Raw genomic sequence first — 19,436 nt, forward strand, 5'->3', positions numbered from 1 at the left:
AATCCTGACCACAGTGCTATCACAAACTCCACAGCATTGTTTCCAATCAGATAAGGTGATCTGAGTGATTTGACACTCAGGAAATATTAATATGCCCAAAGTTTAAGGCATATTTGTCTAACTCCAAAGTGTACGGTCGTTAACTACTTCATCCTAAGAAATAGGAAAATACCAAAAACTAAAAGGACATAGGATTTTTTTCTTATTCTCTGCATTAATTATTTTTGAAGTGTAGCAAAGATAACTAAGGCAAAAAGCTGATAGGACAATCTGTGGGGCTAATGACAAATAGACTCAAGCTTGCTCCAAAGGACCAGAGGGCAAAAGTTCTGTTCTGGCCTCTATCAGCCTAGCTATATATTTTAAATAAAAAAAATCATATGTTCTGAGGATTCCAAATCTAACATTTTATAATTCAGAGAGTGGAAATGCAACATTTTTCCTGGGGCTTGAAGAGCTCTTCTAAGGTGGACATTGACATTCAGGATCTTCCCACATGTTAGAATGGATCTAGCATATCCCCAGAGTATCCCCCTAACTTGTCACTTCCCCAACCTGCAGAATTCTTCTACCACAGTCAGAGCCACCCTGTCCCACCTCCTAGGACAATGATAAAATGTTAGAATTGCAACTGAGACATCGAAACCACAGGTTTACGCAACAACCTCTAGGTTGTAAACCCAAGTGTGGACGTGAACCTTCTGTGCATTCACTGTTAGATTTCTAGCAGCAATGAATGAACAAGAGGAGATAACGACATTATTTCCTCAGGAGCTAGCATGTAAAATCCAGTTCTAACATCGTTAAGTTTGGTGACCATGCTTATTGTTTGCCAGGGACAGTTGTATTTTATGCTCCTGGTACTGATGTCTCATCTGGTTTTGTTCCCCAAGATTTTTATTTTTTATTTTTAAGATAATATTATTATTGCAATTTTATTTTTGAAAATACTTTCTTTCAAAAGAACTATTATTAAAAGTTGTTTTGTGTGTGTGTATGTGTGAGTTTCTGTTGTGGCTCCGCAGGTTATGAAACCAACTAGTATCCATGAAGATGCAGGTTCGATCCCTGGCTTTGTTCAGTGTGTTAAGGATCTGGCATTGCCCCAATCTGCAGTGTAGGTTGCAGACGTGGCTCTGATCCCACATTACTGTAGCTGTGGTATAGGCTGGTAGCTGCAGCTGTTATTCGACCCCTCGCCTGGGAACTTCCATATCCTACACGTATGGCCCTAAAAAGCAAAAAAAAAAAAAAAAAAGTTTTTTGTGTTGAGATTTAGATGGTTTACAATATTAGTTTTCAGATGTACAATGTAGTGATTCAAAATTTTTATATTTACTCCATGTATAGTTATAAAATATTGTCTGTATTCTCTGTACTGTACATATCTTTATAGCTGATTTATTTTACACATAGTACTCTGTAACTCTTAATCCCCTACCCTTATCTTGCTACTTGTCCTTTTTCCTCCCTGCTGGTAACCACTATATAGTTCTCTGTATCTGTGAGTTTGTTTCTGTTCTATTATATTCATTTTATTTTTTAGATTCCATATTTAAGTGATAACAAATATTTGTCTTTCTCGGTCTGACTTATATCACTTAGTATAAGTACCCCCTAGTCCATGCACATTGTTGCAAATGGCAGAATTTCATTCTTTTTTACGGTTGAGTCATATTGTGTTGTGATTTATGCATCACATATTCTCTTTATCCGTTTTTGATGAACACTTAGGTTGTTTTCATGTCTTGGCTATTGTAAATAATGCTGCTATGAACATTAGGGTGCATGTATCTTTTTAAATTAGTGTTTTTCTTTTCTTTGGATATATTCCCAGGACTGGAATTGCTGGATCATTCGGTAGTTCTATTTTAGTCTTTTTTTAAGAGACCTCCATACTGTTCTCCATAGTGGCTGCACCAATTTATATTCCCACCAAATGACTCCTGGAGGTCCCTTTTCTCACATCTTTGCCAACATTTGTTATTTGTAAACTTTTGATGACAAAAAAAATGATTTTATAAATTGACCAATATAAAAACAACTTGTTCAATCAATATTTCAAAAAATTATAATTTTAACTTCTTTTACCCACTCCCTTCCACTCTTACTCTGAAAAGTATCCTGGATTAGACAACAAACAATGTTCATAAGGCACTTATTATCTATGTTATGTTTGTTATTATAACAGACTCTATTATTTCCTATGTGAGATTCAGATAGAGAGAGAAAGATATCCCATAAGACAATATATTCCTTGATCTCATAGCGTATGTAGTTAGCTTTCTAGGTTCACTCAGAAATAAGAGAAATGCATTTTAAAAAATGATTTATACAAACCTCTTCCCCCCAAAAGAGAATCAATAGAGAAGTAGTTCAGATGGTCTATAGTATTACATTCTAAACATTTAGCATTCAGTTATAAATAAATTTAGCTACAAATCTTTCTTAATATATCACCTATCATGTTCACTGTCCATCTAGACACCCAAGCTTTGCTCTTTGCTTCATCCTTCCTCTGGGCCATCTATAAATTTTCCTGCTAAATGTTTCTTTACTTTCTCTATTCTATCCCTATAAGCAATGCCCTTGTCCAGGCTCAAATTATCTATCTCTTGGAATACTATAATAATATCCTAAAAATTCAACCTATCACTGCTAATCTTCATCACCCTCAAAGCCACAATCATTTAAAACCCTGAGCTACATAAGCCTATCACTTCCTGGCTTATAAACTTCTAATGACTAATCAACTGGATAAAACCCAAGCTCCTTAACTGAGCACAAACCACCCTGCCTACTTCCTTATTCTCATCTCTCAAACTTCCTATTTTGATACTCTTGGCTCTAGAAACCCTGAATTTCTTGCATTTCCACCCTTTTCTCTCCTCCTTCCCCTATATATATATATATATATATCATGGTTCTTCCGTATATTTTGTCCTCTGCCCATGCTCTCTCGCCTGCCTGGAATACTCTCCTCTCACTTCTGCACTTCATCTAACTCCTAGGCATCTTTCACACTTCTATAAATGACTGATTACCTCCGTAATTTTTTCCCAAAGAGCCTGGAATTAGCATCAGTACCCTTCAGACAGAAAGTGCACATCAACTGACTGAAGTTTGCAACACAGATAAAACGTTGTGTTCCGTGGTCTGAATTATCGCTTTCCTTCATTTGTTTTATTCACTAGCAAAGGCTTGATTCCAGTGAGCTTGTTAAAAAGTATCAAGGACTCTAAAACGCTAGATAAAGCATGTGAACAGATTTGATCATCAATCACTGAAAAACTTGTGAGGGGTTATCAAACCCTATAGTACCATGAGTCAGCAGTAAAGAGATGCAAATAATGAAAAAATAAGAAAAAAGAAAAAAGGAGGACATTTGTTCTTTCTCAGCTGCATCCTTCTGAGTGGGAGCCATTACATCATGAATGTGTTCCTGTATCAGATGTTAAGTGCCCTACAAAGGCTTTTAAAGAGCACAAGTGCCAAACTAACATGCTGAAAGAATAGGGTAAAGTAAACTAGAAATGAATTGATCAAATAATTCAGAAATTCTCCACAAATTCAAGGGTAAACAAGACATGTGGAAGCCAGCACCCTGCTGCTCTTATTGTGCATTCCAAAGCCTTCTGGGAATCTTAACTTGGAGGTCCAGAAAATAGCATTTAAGGGGAGTAAGGCAGTACTTGTTAATTTTTATAGTTAATCTCCTTTCACATATGATCTTTCATTACGCATTACTTGATCATAATTCTGACAATTGCAAACCACTTTTTTTGACATCCTAAGCCTTTAGGCCAACAGTTGTTTGAGTTAATAACTAAAGCCTTATTATCAGTTTCCTCCTAAAGTTTTGGAACAAAATCTACAGTTTCCTGTGACAAATGAAAAAATTATAATAATTAAGCAACTCTATGCTAATATACCATCCTTCCTTTTTTTCTTTTTCTTTTCTTTTCCTATTTCCCTTCCTTTCCCCACCCCCTTTTGTGAGCACCAAGGCAAATTAGTGATTTTGGAGACTGGGCATTTTATGATGATGTAACTGATCAGTTGATCAATATGTGGAATTTGGCAAAATGAGGAAAATCCAAATATGTATCAGCATGAATCAAAAACTTTTTTTCTACTAGGCTAGGTTGTGGAGGTTTTTTTGTTTTTGTGGGATTTTTGTTTTGTTTTATTATTATTATTAATATTTTTTTTTCTTCTGTCCACCCCTGTGCTATTTTCTACCAAACAATATACGTTGACTTTTTGATTTGGAAAGTTAAATGAAAACTAAAATTTTAAGATCTCCTTCCTTACAAATCTCTTTCTTTTCTACTAGTCTGTTTGTCAAATTAACAACTATAGAATGACTTCCCATGTCTCCTTTCTGAGCTGAGTGTTTTACTTAATTTTTATAGTCAGATAATTTTATGGTTATAATATCTTGCTTTCATGTGGACCATATTTTAAATACCTCAGGTCTGTATTTGAAGATGGGCATATAATTGGAACCTCTGACAATGCAACTTAAATAAAAAGTTCAAAAACAAGGAGTTCCCCATTATGTCTTAGTGGTAACAAACCCAACCAATCTCCATGAGGATGCGCGTTTGATCCCTGTCCTCGCTCAGTGGGTTAAGGATCTGGCATTGCTGAGAGCTGTGGTTCAGGTCTCAGACACAGCTCAGATCCCAACTTGCTGTGGTTGTGGTGTAGTCTGGCAGCTGCAGCTCTGATTCGACCCCTAGCCTGGGTACCTCCTTATGCCACAGGTACAGCCCTAAAAAGGAAAAAAAAAAAAAGTTCAAAAACAAGGGAAAGGGTAGAGATCTTATCTTCTAGACAACTTTTCTCCAACCCCTGAACTTTAAGGATATATTTAATGAGATAGCAGAGGAATGTTGCCTTTTTGCTTGAAATCCAAATCATTTGATTAAAAAGGAAAAAAAATATGAAAAGGAAAAGTTGGAAGCTATAGAGACAAAATTGAACTCAAATTTAGCATTCCCCAGAAATATCTTATGCAAATTTGTTAATACCTCTGCCCTTTAAATTTCATATCTGTAAATTAGAGATAATATAGTCTAAGACACAGGGTCATTGTAAATGTTAAAGGCATTATATGGTGATAATTTACCACAGTTCATGATGTATGGTAATAATTCAATAAATTGAAGCTACTTGGAGTTCCGGTCATGTCTCAGTGGTTAATGAATCCAACTAGTAGCCATGAGGAAATGGGTTCAATCCCTGGCCTTGCTCAGTGGGTTAAGGATCCAGCACTGGCATGACCTGTGGTGTAGGTCTCAAATGTGGCTTGGATCCTGTGTTGCTATGGCTGTGGTGTAGCCTGGAGGCTATAGCTCCTATTTGACCCCTAGCCTGGGAACCTCGATATGCTGTGGGTGTGGCCCTAAAAAGACAAATGACAAAAATAAATAAATTGAAGCTACTATGCATTAATTCAACAGATATTTTTGAGCACCTACTAAAAGCCAGGTTCTGAACACTAGAGACACAGCAATGAATAAAACAGACAAAAATATTCAACCTTTAAGGATGGTGATAAGTCCCATGGAGGAAGCCAAGGCAAAAAAAAAAAAAAAAAAAAAAAAAAAGCAAGGGGGAAGTTATGAGGGGAGGCTTTGTGATTTTCAATTGGGTGATCATGTAAGCTCCCTGGACAAGGTACCATTTAAGAGAAGTCTAAAGGAGACTGGGAAAGAAGGAAATGAAGATTTGCTTTTCCAAATGGGCAGCTCCATAATACAATGACAATTTGAAAGAACACTCATCACATATGCATGATGGCTTGTTTTTCTGACTGAGCTACATTAAATGAAACACAAATCCCAGGTGGAGAACCCTGGGGCTTCCCCAAATAAGAACATCCTCTAGGTTAAGAAAATTGAGGATTAAAGACTGGTTGAGGTATCGCCAGCCATTTGATTTCTGCCTATTCTTGCTTCATTTCTCATATCAAAATATATGTGAATTCTTTAGATTATCAGCAGGAAAAATTTTATTCTATTACACATTGCATTAAGATTATGATCTTCCTCATTCCCTCTACTAGAATATCAGACACAATAGTTTCTAGGGAGAAAAATTGCCCAGATAACTCTCTGCTTAGTGATAAAAAATGATTTCAGCTATGAGTTTGCAACCAGAGCAAGAACAATCTGATTTTGAGCTTCAGTACAAAAGATAAAAGATTCTTGACAAGATCACGTCTCTTCTCTTCTCTTTCTCTTGCTCTTTCTCTCCCCCTCCTTCTTCCCTCTTTCCTTTTTGATTTTCTTGTTTAACCATTGGTTTTTTAGTATCATGTTGTTTAGTCTCCATGTAGTCATTTTTTTCTCATTCTCCGCCCCCCATGTTTGATTTCTAGTTTCATACCATGTGGTCAGAGAAGATGCTTCTCACCCCCCTTCTCTCAATCTCACTCTCTTTCTCTTTTTCTCTCTTTCTTTTTCTCCCTCTTGGAGGCCTCAGTATGTAGTCTGTTCTGTCAGTATGGAAAGATGAGAATAGAATATTAAAATAGCTGTAGGGTCTTGGGAAGGGGCTTATAAATTCTGAGCCAAATGGGCATTGCCATTTGCTTTCATGTGTCTTCTGGCTGTTGGCCTAAGAACAATACTGCCTGAATGCTTTGCAACTGCAGAAGGCCTAAAAAAAGCCATGCAACTAAATTGTTCTATAAAACACAAACTTAGAGAAAATGCCCCAAAGGGTGCTGAACACTGAAGTATAGAGATATTTAATAGACAATTCAAGAAAAAAAGACCGAATTTTGCCCTACTTTTCAATCTATACATTTTAAATATTCAGACATTTGCTACTTAAGCACATATACATAGAGGTAAACTCTATGTCTATAATGTTGTGATGTTTAAGTCATATTGAATTACCCTTAATAAAATGCCAACTTTGTTCTACCTTCTTCATGCCCAAAGACAGGATTTATGAGCTGATACTACTTGAACTAGCAAAGGGAGTCCAAAATAATCATGCAATTGGTGTGATTACATCAATTATCAGTACACATGCCCACGGGTGCGCTCTGATGCTCTTTCTCAAGTAACCCTCATGATCTGTTTTCTCACCTTCACTCCACTGGCCTGCCCCACTAATAGCAGTTAAAACACTGAGGAAAACCATCAGTCATTTATACCCTAGTGTGAGTAGAGTCTGAAAGGCTGATGCCTTTGTGGAATAAAAAGCAAGTACCTAAAGGAACAGAGAGTGGACACCCACCATCCTCTTGACCCACATCACCTGCACCTTCATCGCCATGGCTACCACCCCTTGCAGCAGCAATGGGAGAATCTACGGACTCTGAAGAAAAGCTCTGTGAAGTTACAACATAGGCAAGATTGTCCTTAAAGCATGTGTACAGGTATAATACTATTACTGGTGAAATATGGCCAAAGGAAAATTGTCATGAAAACATGTGTCAGAACAGTGCTTTGGGCATCAGCTAAAGAGCTGAAGGAACTGTCAGAAGTCAGCAAGTCTACTCATCTCTCTTCAAGTATAAGATTATAATTTTAATTGGGTTTGTTTTTCCTGTCTCTGGCTGTAAAATTAATTCTATATAAAACTAGAAACACAGAAGTATAAATTAGAAAGTAAATCTCATTACTAGAAAGTAAACATTAACGTTTTGTTTTGTTTTTCCCTGTTGCTTTTTTTTCCCCCTTTGAACAAATAATTTTCTTTACTCAGGTGAGATCATTTTTAGATATAGTTTTATAAATAGTTTTTTATATGTAGTTACTTATAATGTAGTTTTAAATTTTTTGCTATTATCAGGCATCTGGCAATGAACCATGAATTGTGCAAAAAATTTTTTCTCAGATTAATTCCAAAAACCAGAATTAATGGTTAGAATGAGATCCTTTGTCTTTGGTGATATTAACGCAAAACTGAACAGACCTCAGATGTCAGCTCCTGAGATAGGATGCAGGTTGAAGAACTTTAGCATATTCTTAGAAGACCTCTGAGCAGGTAAGTCCAATCCCTTTGCTGGAGCTCTTGGAGGTGAGGGGCTGAGATACAGGGTGTGGGGAGGATGTACAGAATCTATGAGGAGAAGCTGAAGCATCAGCTGGGGCTGTGTTGGCATGGCAGGGATTAGCTATTTACCAAGTATGTCAATATTTTAACAAGCATCACAAGGTCCTTGTGCTTTAGATAAATATCAGAACTTTTCTTGATACATAAAGCCAGGTTACTTTCAGGAAAATTTCATTACATTTCCTACTCTTACCTTTTGTACATAAAAGCTTTCATGTCACTGTAACCTCATCCCTACTGCATATTTTTAAATCTTCCCAAATTGTTCTCAGTAAAAATTTGAACTTTTCTTTAAGTAGGTTTCTTATATTTTGGATTGAATATATTAGTGGCTCACTAATCTAATGTTTTTTCACCACTTCTATCAGTTTGTTATTAATAAAAACAAAGCCTCAGAAGACCCTGGGCATTGACCCTAGTCTCTAGGACCACAAAGCCCCTTGTGGCATCTGTGATTAGGTTCACCAAGTATAAAATGGGGATGACAACAGACCTGCTCCACCAGGGTTATATGATTGTGTGTATTAAATCACAAAATTTTATTCAATAGTGTATGTCAAGTAGAAGCACATTTACCACCTGAGAGACAGCATCCCGAACTGGTATAAGGTCTTGGGAAGATACAGTTTTTCCTTCAGCAAAATTAGAGATAATCACATACCGTGGACTTTCTAGTACACTGTAAATAATCAAAGCTGTATGTGAAAAACACGTGTTAAAAAAAAAGAAAAGTGGATCTACTATATTGCCTTTTTTTCCTGTTTTACGTGAATCAGGCCATTACTGCATTCTTATTAATTTTATGGCTGTACAACTGAGTTTATTTGCTTTTCTAAGTATACAGACATTTATACTTAGAAAAGTAGCAGATAATGGTAGTTTTGTTTTCACTCTGCTCATTATTCCGTTTCCCTGTTTAAAACCTTATTGAGTTAGCAAAACAATTGTTTTTACTTTTGTTTTAATGACAGTGGTTCCAATGTTGTCATTATGTTGACCTTTCTCAACTCTAATGTGTCTATCTTAACAATACTTCCCTGTTCACTGAAAGTTTTAAATGTAATACGAGGCAAATTATTTTGGTAAATTTATATATGGAGAATAGTTTACTTTAAAATAATATAGTTATGAATGCCTTTAACAAGTACTTTATATATGAGGCTCCAAACTATGTTTACCTAAAGTAGACAGCCCTAAATCCAGTAAATTAATGATTGGCTAGAGTCTATAATCTTCTGGTTATTGAGTAAGTTTTATTCATGCTGCACATGAGTAAAACAGTTCTTACTAATTTCAAATTATAAGGCAATTAGAATCCAGACTAAAAACCACCTGCATGTCTCAAAGTCCTATTTAAATTCCACCTCTTCAATATAACCAAGCATGGTGTTAGCCACGCTACTCTAGAGAAATGAGTACTTCTTTCTAGTAGGTTCTTATAAAACCACAGATTTTCTGGACTGAAAGCACCTTTCATAGCCCAAACACCCAAGAAATCAATGTCTGAGTCCCTTCCATAGAATATCTGAAAAGTATTTTTCCAGCCTAGGCTGATATGCCTAGAGTGACAGGTAGCTCTATATCCCAAGATGTGTATTTTCACTTCTGAACAGGTTTAATCATTAGTAAATTCTTTTTTTTTTTTTTTTTTTTGTCTTTTGTCTTTTTGTTGTTGTTGTTGCTATTTCTTGGGCCTCTCCCGCGGCATATGGAGGTTCCCAGGCTAGGGGTTGAATCGGAGCTGTAGCCACCGGCCTACACCAGAGCCACAGCAACGTGAGATCCGAGCCGCGTCTGCAACCTACACCACAGCTCACGGCAACGCCGGATCGTTAACCCACTGAGCAAGGGCAGGGACCGAACCCGCAACCTCATGGTTCCTAGTCGGATTCGTTAACCACTGCGCCACAACGGGAACTCCTCATTAGTAAATTCTAATACCAAACAAAGAAATCTCTCTCTTTCAACCACTGGCCCTTTAGGGAAAAAATATTCTGTCATTTGCTCAACAGGAAATATCTGAGGGTGGCAATAAGCACATTTAAATTCTTTTTTTAGGGCAAAAAAAGTCCCCTGAGTCCCCATATTTCCTCAGTCATTCCTAAATTTCTTGGCTTACTCTAGACCATTGGTCATATAAACCTTTGCTTCCTCTCAGCTTCTGCTTCTAAACGAATATATTGGCTCTTCCAGCTCTTACATTTGTTCTATCTATCTAGCTTAGAAAATTCAACTTCAGTGTCACCCTAACAGGTCATTTATGAAAGGAAACAAGATTAATAATCTGATAAAGTTAGATTTTCAAATAGCTCATCCTTAGTAAATATCCCACACCTCTTTGCCAGGTCAATAAGTAAATTTTATATCTGTTTAGTACAGTTTGTTGGACTGCACTGCAGTCAAGAGACTTGAGTTTGTTTGTTTTTCTGCCTTGACAGTTCTCAGGTTTTCTGTTTGTAGAATGAGGGTTTGTTGGTCTCTACATTCACTCCTATTTTTTAATCTTGGTGGTAACAGTGGTATCTATATGTGACAGAATAAGAAAAACTGCTCTCAACATATGTCAGCATAAATATTACCCAAAGAGGGTTCATACCACATGTATTTCATATGTTAGTTGCTTCAATTGATTAAAATTTTTCTATAAATGTATATACATTATTATATACAAAGTATGATAACTGAGTTGGTACACAATAGGTTAATAAAACTAGAAGTAGAAAGCTGGAAAAAATGAGATTATTTGAGTTATAGTCCTGTCCAAACCTTATAAAATTTTCTGGCATTTGAACATAAGAACTGAACAATGTACAGATAAAATGATTCTCCTTTAGGCAGAGCCCAGAGCAAGGAGAACACATTGCCCATTACTGCCTTCTGGAAAATTTTTCCAAGCATAAATGCATGCACTGTAAATTAATAGCATTCTCCCTCATCAAAAAGAATATGTGTTTCTTTTTCTCCATGTACCATCAAACATAAAGACAACACTCATTAAAAGTTGAATAATAATGGTGCACCATTGGGTGGTTTAATTTTAGGAAGCATCAGTGTTGACGATGGACCAAAAACCATATTCTGTGAGACTTAGAATTCAATGCAGTTGCTTTCAATATCCAAAAACAGTTACTGAAATGAACATGATATAAATACTCTGAGATCTTGAATAATGCAATTCCCTTTGTTCATTTTGTTCACTAGCACACACAAACTCATGCATATACACACATAACTTTACACTTCCCTATTTGGAATTTGTAAAAACTACATGGTCTGTATTTCTGTACACAATTTGTTTTTTCCCCCAATTTCCTCTTTTTCTTTTGGGGGGGACACCTATATATTTCAAATATTAAATGTATAATCTATGAACAGCAATATTTCTTATTGATTGTATTTTATTAATGTGGTAAATCACTTACAGAAAACATCAAAAAGTTTTCCATTGATTTCCTTTCTTTTGAAAAGCTCAGAGCCCTAATAATTTCTTGGCTTCTGAACTGAATTGCCAAACACATTTTTCCAAAACCTTACATTCTTCCTTAAATTATGAATTCCTTCTTCATCCAAATACCAACCTCTATAGAAGAGGCAGAAGAAAAAAAGGGTGCATAGCACCCCCTGCTCATGTTTCTGAGAAAATCGAGCAGGTCCCCAAAGAACCCAAGCATTAAGTGATCTAAATGCAGCAATTTGATTTAGGGACATTCTTAGTGTATCTGCATTTAGTGTTTTGTTTTTTTTTTTTTTTCATCATGATGGTGAGAAGTGGTAGCACCATTTTGAATGCAGAGAGAACACTTGCACCAGAGATGTGTAGAATAAGATCTGTAGGTGTCTGGGCATCCAAGAAGAGAACAGCTAAGGAAGTGAAACCAGAGAGGCTCCACAGCTAAGACCAGAGAGAACCTTGTAAGATCATTATGGAAGCAGAGCACAAAATATTAGATGGGGCCAATGGCCTTATTTGCCAGGGATTGGAGTTTAGTGATAGATTGGGAAGGATATATAAGCCACAGGATAATGCAAAAGTCTCAGCACACTGTATATCGTGGACATGTGGGAAGACCATTTCTCCAAAGCTAGGACAGGAAGCTCCTCACTGTATACTAATACATTGTTCTTCTGCACATGTAGCAATTGGAGTTAGGCAAGGACAGACTATTAGGTAAGCATCTCCCAGATAGTGCATAAGCACTCATACTAACTGAGTGGGGTATCCTTCCCCCAAAACACTACTCTTTCATGCCAAGGAATTCTAGACCTAGGAGTTTTAGGTGCATTGCGTTTGATTTCATGTAACTTACTTGAGCAGAGAAGGCTAAGTATTTACAGCTGGAATTTCTCTTGGAGCTCTGATCAGTTTCTTATGAAAAGTGGCCTTAAAGGGCACCCACATTCTCCCCAAGGCAGGGCTTGTTATTAATACAGTGATAGGGCTCAGTCAGAAGAACACCAAGTGTTGCTCCCTCTGTTTTGAAAAGTTCTGTATTTTGGCCCCTCTGTGCGCCTTTACATTAAGGAATCACTGTGTGGGCCACGTGTTCCTTTCTTTGGATAGTTTATAAGCATCAGAATAAATTTACATTAGAAATTCAATTAACTTTATATTAAAAGGTCAATTAACTTGGCCATGGTAGAGATTGTTTTTAATTACTTTTCCTTGTAGGACTTCTTGTCCAAGTACAAGTGACACTATCAAATGATAGTCTCATTGCCTGTGGTTGCCTGAAATTCATATGCAAAACACACTGGAAATGACTGTCTTAGTTAAATGAATTAATAGGATACTCTTTGGGCAATTCATCACTCTTATAATCCTTAGGACATAAAATATCACAAGCAATAATGGAGTATTTTAGCTTAAACATACTGTATTAAATCATTCATGACAATATCTTTCATTATCTACCCTTGTTGGTTTCTATTTTCTTGCTGAAAGATGATAATAAGTAAAATTATTTAAAAAGCCAGTCTTTATTACATTATATCATAGTGTATTTTATGAAAAACGAGCAAATAATGACATAAAAAACTAGCTATCCTATCCCACTGGTTATCATTGCATTAAGATGACCACAATTCAGGAGTTCCCATTGTGCCTCAGTGGTAATGAACCCGACTAGTATCCATGAGGATGGTGGTTCGATCCCTGGCCTCACTCAGTGGGTTAAATATCCGGCATTGCCAGGAGCTATGGTATAGGTCACCGATGGGTCTTGGATCCCACATTGCTTGGCTGTGACATAGGCTGGCAGAGCAGCTCTAATTGGACCCCTAGCCTGGAAACTCCAATATGTGGCAGGTACAGCAGCACCCCCCCCAAAAAAAAATGGCCAATGGCCACAATTCAACTCACTCATATGGCATTAGAACACTTACATTTAAGAGACTCAAGAGGTTACCATTTGGCACTATGTGACAGGTGTCCATCATTACCAAGTGGTAACTTATATGAAGCCATCACTTAGTGATGTTTCAAAAGAAAACAATAATAAACAAACATATAAATAATATATGTTACTCTATATATTGTTATATAATACTGTATTATATTATTATATATACTATATATATTATTATTGTATTAAGTCTAGATGACCAGCCACTTAAAAGTAAAGCAAACACTGCTTAAAGAGTTTGATATGAGGCTCATTATGGAGATGAATTTTCTTGTTTTATTTTTGCAGAAAAGACCTACCTGCATCTAATAGGTGTACTTTATAAACTTTATAAATCTCACTACAACCCTATGAATATAAATTCATTGTTCCCATTTTACTGGTGAGCAAATTGAAATTTGTTTCAGTCAAGTTCACCCAGTTCATTAGTGGCAGTCAGAAACTATATCCACATTACTCTGCCTTTCCAGACCTCCCATTTTCCCTAGAATAAATGCACTAGTTCTAAGAGTAGTGAGACCCTGAACTGCTTAGGAAAGCGAACTGAGGAGTGTGCTGATTGCTTAAAGGGAAGCTTTGGAAGTGAACCGGAGGAAGAGAATTATTTAGGCCAGTGCAACTCAGAGTGGGGCCATAAGAGTATGAATAAATGATGTCATCAAGCATATATTCCCCCTAGCAATTCTTTCTCAAAGAAAGGAACTGTGCATTGATTTACATTCTAGTAATCTCCACATGCTTGTCTCCAAGTACACCAGTAACAGTCTGCAAAACAGCAACCAGTCTGTGGACCTCACTTTAAGTAGCACAAGCTTAAGGAATGTCCTATGAAATTTTCCCTTTCCATGAAGAGTTAAATCATTTTGGATAAAATCATTCTATATTTTTTCCACTTTCTTCATTTATTTAAAAAAAGTAAGCCATACTCTTCCAAATGACAGGTAATAATGAAGGCTGATGTCCTAAACCTTATCAATCTATGGGGGCGTTATTCTTAGTTGAAGTGATATGGCACTCACTAGTTTTAAATAAACTAATCTCTTCCAAAAGCAAAGGAAAATGGTTTTCCTAAAAGATGAACAATATTGCCATCAAACAGTATGATGTTGGGAGTGAAATACAAATTTTAAAATGTGTTATTCATACCTGCACCTCCACCAATGCTTAGAATCTTAATTTCAGAATTTGTGTCTCCAATGCTGAAAAAAAAATTATGTAGTATAAGACAAATGGGCCATGCAGTTTGTAAAATCTGATTATCAAATTTAGTTAAAAAGAACAGACTAAAATTACAGTGAAAAAAAATTAGGCCAACATGAAAGGTCTCAGTCATTTCACTGTCTTTAGAAATCTTTAGAAGCAAAGCAATCTTGAATTGGGAGACTTTCAGAAACAGCACTATACAGTAGAAAATTGACCAAACACTGTAAACCAGCCATAGTGGAAAAAATAAAAATCATTTAATAAAATAAATAAAAAGATTTAAAAAAAAAAGGAACAGCACTATAAACAGATCAGAGATAGGAGATAACATTTGTTTAAAGATTGTTTGGAAGGAGTTCCCATTGTGGCTCAGCGGAAAGGACTCTGACTAGGAACCATGAGGTTGCAGGTTCTATCCCTGGCCTTGCTCAATGGGTTAAGGATCTGAACTTGCAATGAGATGTGGTATAGGTCAGAGACATCGCTTGGATCCTGCCTTGCGTCGCTGTGGCTATGGCGTAGGCTGACAGCTGTAGCTCTGACTCAACCCCTAGCCTGGGAACCTCCATAGGCCTCAGGTGCAGATCTAAAAAGCGAAAAAAAAAAAAAAATTGGGGGGAGAACAAAAACAGAAAAATGTGGGTCTTTTAGTTGGTGATATAATAAGCCATTCATGGGAGAAAGGCTAAGGTGATTCATAGTATCCCTATGTTTGCCTTCTTTGCTTCCTCCTGCTAGCTTCCTTTCAATAAACAAATGTTTATTAAACATTTATTATGTGCCTATCCTAGGCACTAATATATAGAAATGAATAAGATACCGGTTTGCTATCACATTGAAATGTGAGATAATAAAGCCTAACATTATAGCTCTAGAATATAAACAGAGTGGAACTGATGGACTGGGATCTAATAGTAGAACTTTCTTTAGACTAATTTAAACAAAGGGGCGGGGGGTTAGAAAAAAGTACAAGGGGCACAATGACTGTCATATTTCCAATCTTGTTGACTAAGTAAAGCATAGTATCCAAAAAGAAGCAGAAGGATGTAATTGCATAGCAAATGTATGTTTTGTTAGTTTTTTGGTTGTCGTGTTTTTTTTTTTGGTTTTTGCCAAATCTGAATTCAACAAGAGACATTTTGATATGCAAGATTGAAGCTGGATAGGAAAGAGATCAAGGCCAATGACGTATTCTGGAGAATTATCAGAAAATAATGGTCAAAACTAGAGAAGTAGATTCTGTCACTTGAGGATATTACAAAGAGAAGACCAGTGGGTTTATGACACAATATCAGTTTTAAAAGTCACAGGATAGTGGGGAACACAAAGACAGAGTGGAAACAATAAAGCTCAGAGAAATTATAGGAGTATTAGAGAAGGAAAAGGCCATTGGTGGTGGCAGAGTGTAATACTAAAAAGTAAAAAAGGAAAACTCTCCACTGAGTTTGGCAATATGAGTATCTTTGATGATAGCAATTTTAAAATGAGGATGAAGGCGTAGTCTGATGGCAGTGGAATCAGAAGTGAACTCAAGAAAGAAGAAATCTAGAGATTTTTTTAAAAAGGTGGAAGAGAAGGTAAAAAGGAGACTGCTAGAGGGGAAACTTGACCTGAAAGAATGATTGTTGTTTGTGCTTTAGGATGATAGGTAAGCCTGGTTTTTGGCTAAAGTAAAGAACCTGCCCAGAGGAATAGGATGAAGACAGAAGTTGAAGCAAGGCTCCTAAGGACACTGGAAGGCAAAAAGTCAAGGATACCTGTGAATGGGTTACCTTCCTTAGTGCTAACTATCTTCCAGCTCATAATCATGAATCTTAATATACCCATTCTTGTCTGTGCTCTTGGTTAATTCCTAAAAATGTTTCTATCTGTGAAAGTGAGTTTATGGAGCAGTGCACCTAAGTTGAAATCCCCCATTTACTAAGACGTAATCTTGAGCAAATTATTTAAATTTTCTATGCCTTTATTACTAAGAAATAGGATAATGCCACCTACCCTGCAGGGTTATAATAACCTTTTGACCTTATGGAGGAGTTGTGAGGATTAAATGATATAATTCATGTAAATCTTTTAGAAATGTGTCTGCACATAACGAGCACCCAACTTACAATTATTATCCCAGGCACACCTAAGTGATTTTTATGAAATAACTCTTTGAATCCTTATGCCACTATGCGATAGATACTATTATTATTATCCTATTTCATATATTAGGATGATAACCAACAATTATTAAAAACTTTCTACTTTTCAGGCAAGGCAATAAATGCAGTATGTGTGACAACAAACTTTACTGTTTACACCTGTTTACTATTACCCTCCTTACCTCCCCTCCAGCTCCAAATAGGGGATTGAATTATTCTTCCCTGGAGAAACAATCCATTTCAAATAAATTAATCTACACTGCCATTTGAGAACCTTCCCTCAAAGAGCTAAGTCCACATCCAATCCAATTAGTACCAGGCACTCAACAGACTCTTCCCTTACATACACAAGGAGTGTCTGAACCACTTTTTAGTGCCTCATTATTTGATTGGATGGCCAAGAAAGGCTAATCAGGAAGTTGGGGAGCTCCCCTACCCTGAGAGAAACCAAAAGAAACAGAAAAGGGGATTGAAGAAGGAATGTGCACGGAGCAGAGGAAAATTTTATAATAAATATAAGAGGGTATCATATCTATGCAAGATGAACAGGGTGTTATAAACAAAAGGGCATTCTTGGAAATTAAAAATATAATAGAAAACAATAGAGGGGCTGAAAGTTAAAACTGTAAGGGCTGGAAATATAAGGAAATTAGAGAATCAGTTCAGGAGGTCTTCTGTTTGATGAATAGACATTCCAGAAAGAGAAAACAGAAGAAAGAATGATTAAATCATATCACAGTTTCCCTGAACTGATTCTTAATTGAAATGCTTCAGGGACTACTCACAAAAAATGGGTGGAAAAGATCCATGCAATAACCCATGTCTTAAAATTGCAGAATTCTAGATAAAAAATATTAAACACACACACACAAACAACAAAAAGTCATGAGCCAAAGATGAGAAATTTGAACAGCATGAGATTTCTCAATAGTAACTCTAGTAGCTACAAGACTATGGAAAAAATATCTTTAAATTTCTGATATAAAAGCATTTTCAGCATAGTGTTTGTACCCAAACTAACAGAGATGAGTAAAGAGTGAAAGCATTTTTAAGTATACAAAGTCTCTCAAAAATTTTACATCCCATGCACTCTTTCTTAGAAAACTTTTAAAGTATGATAGCAAAAACAAAAAAGACTAAATAAATAGAGAAAAGGGCAGCATGAGATTCAGAACCAGGGAATTCATACTGGAGAGAGGAGAGGAAATTTCTACAAGGTGAAATATATTCCCCCATCAATGCTTGCATAGCAGGCCAAGAGCAAGTCACCTCAGACTGAGGAAAAAAAACAAAAACAAAAACAGAAAAGATGTTTCCATGGGGAGAAATTAATAGATTACTTGATCTGTTGGAATATATTGTGAAGAGATTAATACTTATTCTTGGGGACTAAGTAGCAATAGGTTCATAGAAAACTAAGAAAATAAATTAAAATCGAGACAATAGTTAACTCTAGGAAAAACAAAAAAAAATTGTACATAAAAAGAAATGTAATTATAGTATAAATGCATTGTTCAATTATGAACAATATGTACACAGGCAAAATGATATAAACAAATTATTTAACCAAAACTTGGACATATATATTGTGTGTTTATCTGTATCTATATATATTGAATTGACATGGTAGGGGGAGGGATGTGCATGTTTATTTAGCTATTTTAATATATCAAAATTAAGAAAGAGAATAATTAGGAATGAAAATTCCATAAGAAACAACAAAATGATTTAGAGTGTTGACAGTGGTTTTCTCTGGGGATCCTGAATCAGGACTGAGAGTGGGTATGGCAAGAAAGCACTATTTTTGTTGCTGTTATAAGCTTTTTAGAATCACTTGACTTTTAAAAACATGAGCACATCTTGCTTTAATAAAAATGTAAGATTAAGAAGGCATGTTGCCTACCTGTAACTCATACACAACTTAAATAGCAATTTTTTTTTTTTTTGGTCTTTTTAGGGCTGCACCTGCGGCATATGGAGGTTCCCAAGCCTAGGGGTCCAATGAGCTGCAGTCACTGGCCTACACCACAGTCACAGCAAAGCCAGATCTGAGCCAGGTCTGCAACCTACACCACTGCTCAGGGCAGTGCCGGATCCCCAGCCCACTGAGCAAGGCCAGAGATGGAACCTGCGTCTTCATGGTTACTACTCAGATTTGTTTCTGCTGAGCCACGACAGGAACTCTGAGTAGCAATTTTGAAGCCCTTTCAGCTAAATCTCATTCCCTATCACCTTTAGCAAAAAAAAAAAAAATGCTGTTTTTAATAAATGGTACTTTGATTCAGATGATTTCTAACTGTATATTACCACTATAGTGCAAGCTTAATTATGCCTTTGAAAATTCTTCAGTATTTCGCAAATTTTACATTCAGTATTTCCAGTTAGATTGTATACACCTTGAAGACAGGGCAGGGGTCATAATCATTTGTTGTATTTTGTGCATTCAAAGTACATGTTCAAATCCAATTGACAGCTGAAGTAAACAAAGGATCTGCATAAGCCACAGACATGAACACAGATAGTTAATACGGCACAAGAACTCAAAATAACTCATTACCTTTAATTTTCTAAATGAACAAAAAGAAGTGAACTATGATTAGGTCCTAGA

General features: G+C 36.2%; 2 protein-coding genes across 9 annotated transcripts in view; one reads left to right on the forward strand and one right to left on the reverse strand.

Annotated features, from left to right (window-relative positions):
• Positions 1-19,436, forward strand: part of LOC106506183 (uncharacterized) — a 777,071-nt gene that overhangs the window by 539,873 nt on the left and 217,762 nt on the right. The window lies entirely within an intron of this gene.
• Positions 1-19,436, reverse strand: part of HNMT (histamine N-methyltransferase) — a 35,007-nt gene that overhangs the window by 14,390 nt on the left and 1,181 nt on the right. Inside the window, exon 2 of one of the 2 annotated variants that reach the window (NM_001244561.1) lies at positions 14,628-14,680. The exons of the other annotated variant lie outside the window; for it this stretch is intronic. Within the exon in view, the coding sequence (NP_001231490.1) occupies positions 14,628-14,680 (53 nt within the window). The remainder of the gene's footprint in view (positions 1-14,627; positions 14,681-19,436) is intronic. 2 annotated transcript variants of the gene reach the window in all.

Source organism: Sus scrofa, chromosome 15 (genome assembly GCF_054392235.1).
Source record: "Sus scrofa isolate SSC_HxYL_T2T_F1_AM1 chromosome 15, Sscrofa_HxYL_maternal_Yorkshire_Landrace_v2.0, whole genome shotgun sequence".
Taxonomy (NCBI): Eukaryota; Metazoa; Chordata; class Mammalia; order Artiodactyla; family Suidae; genus Sus; species Sus scrofa.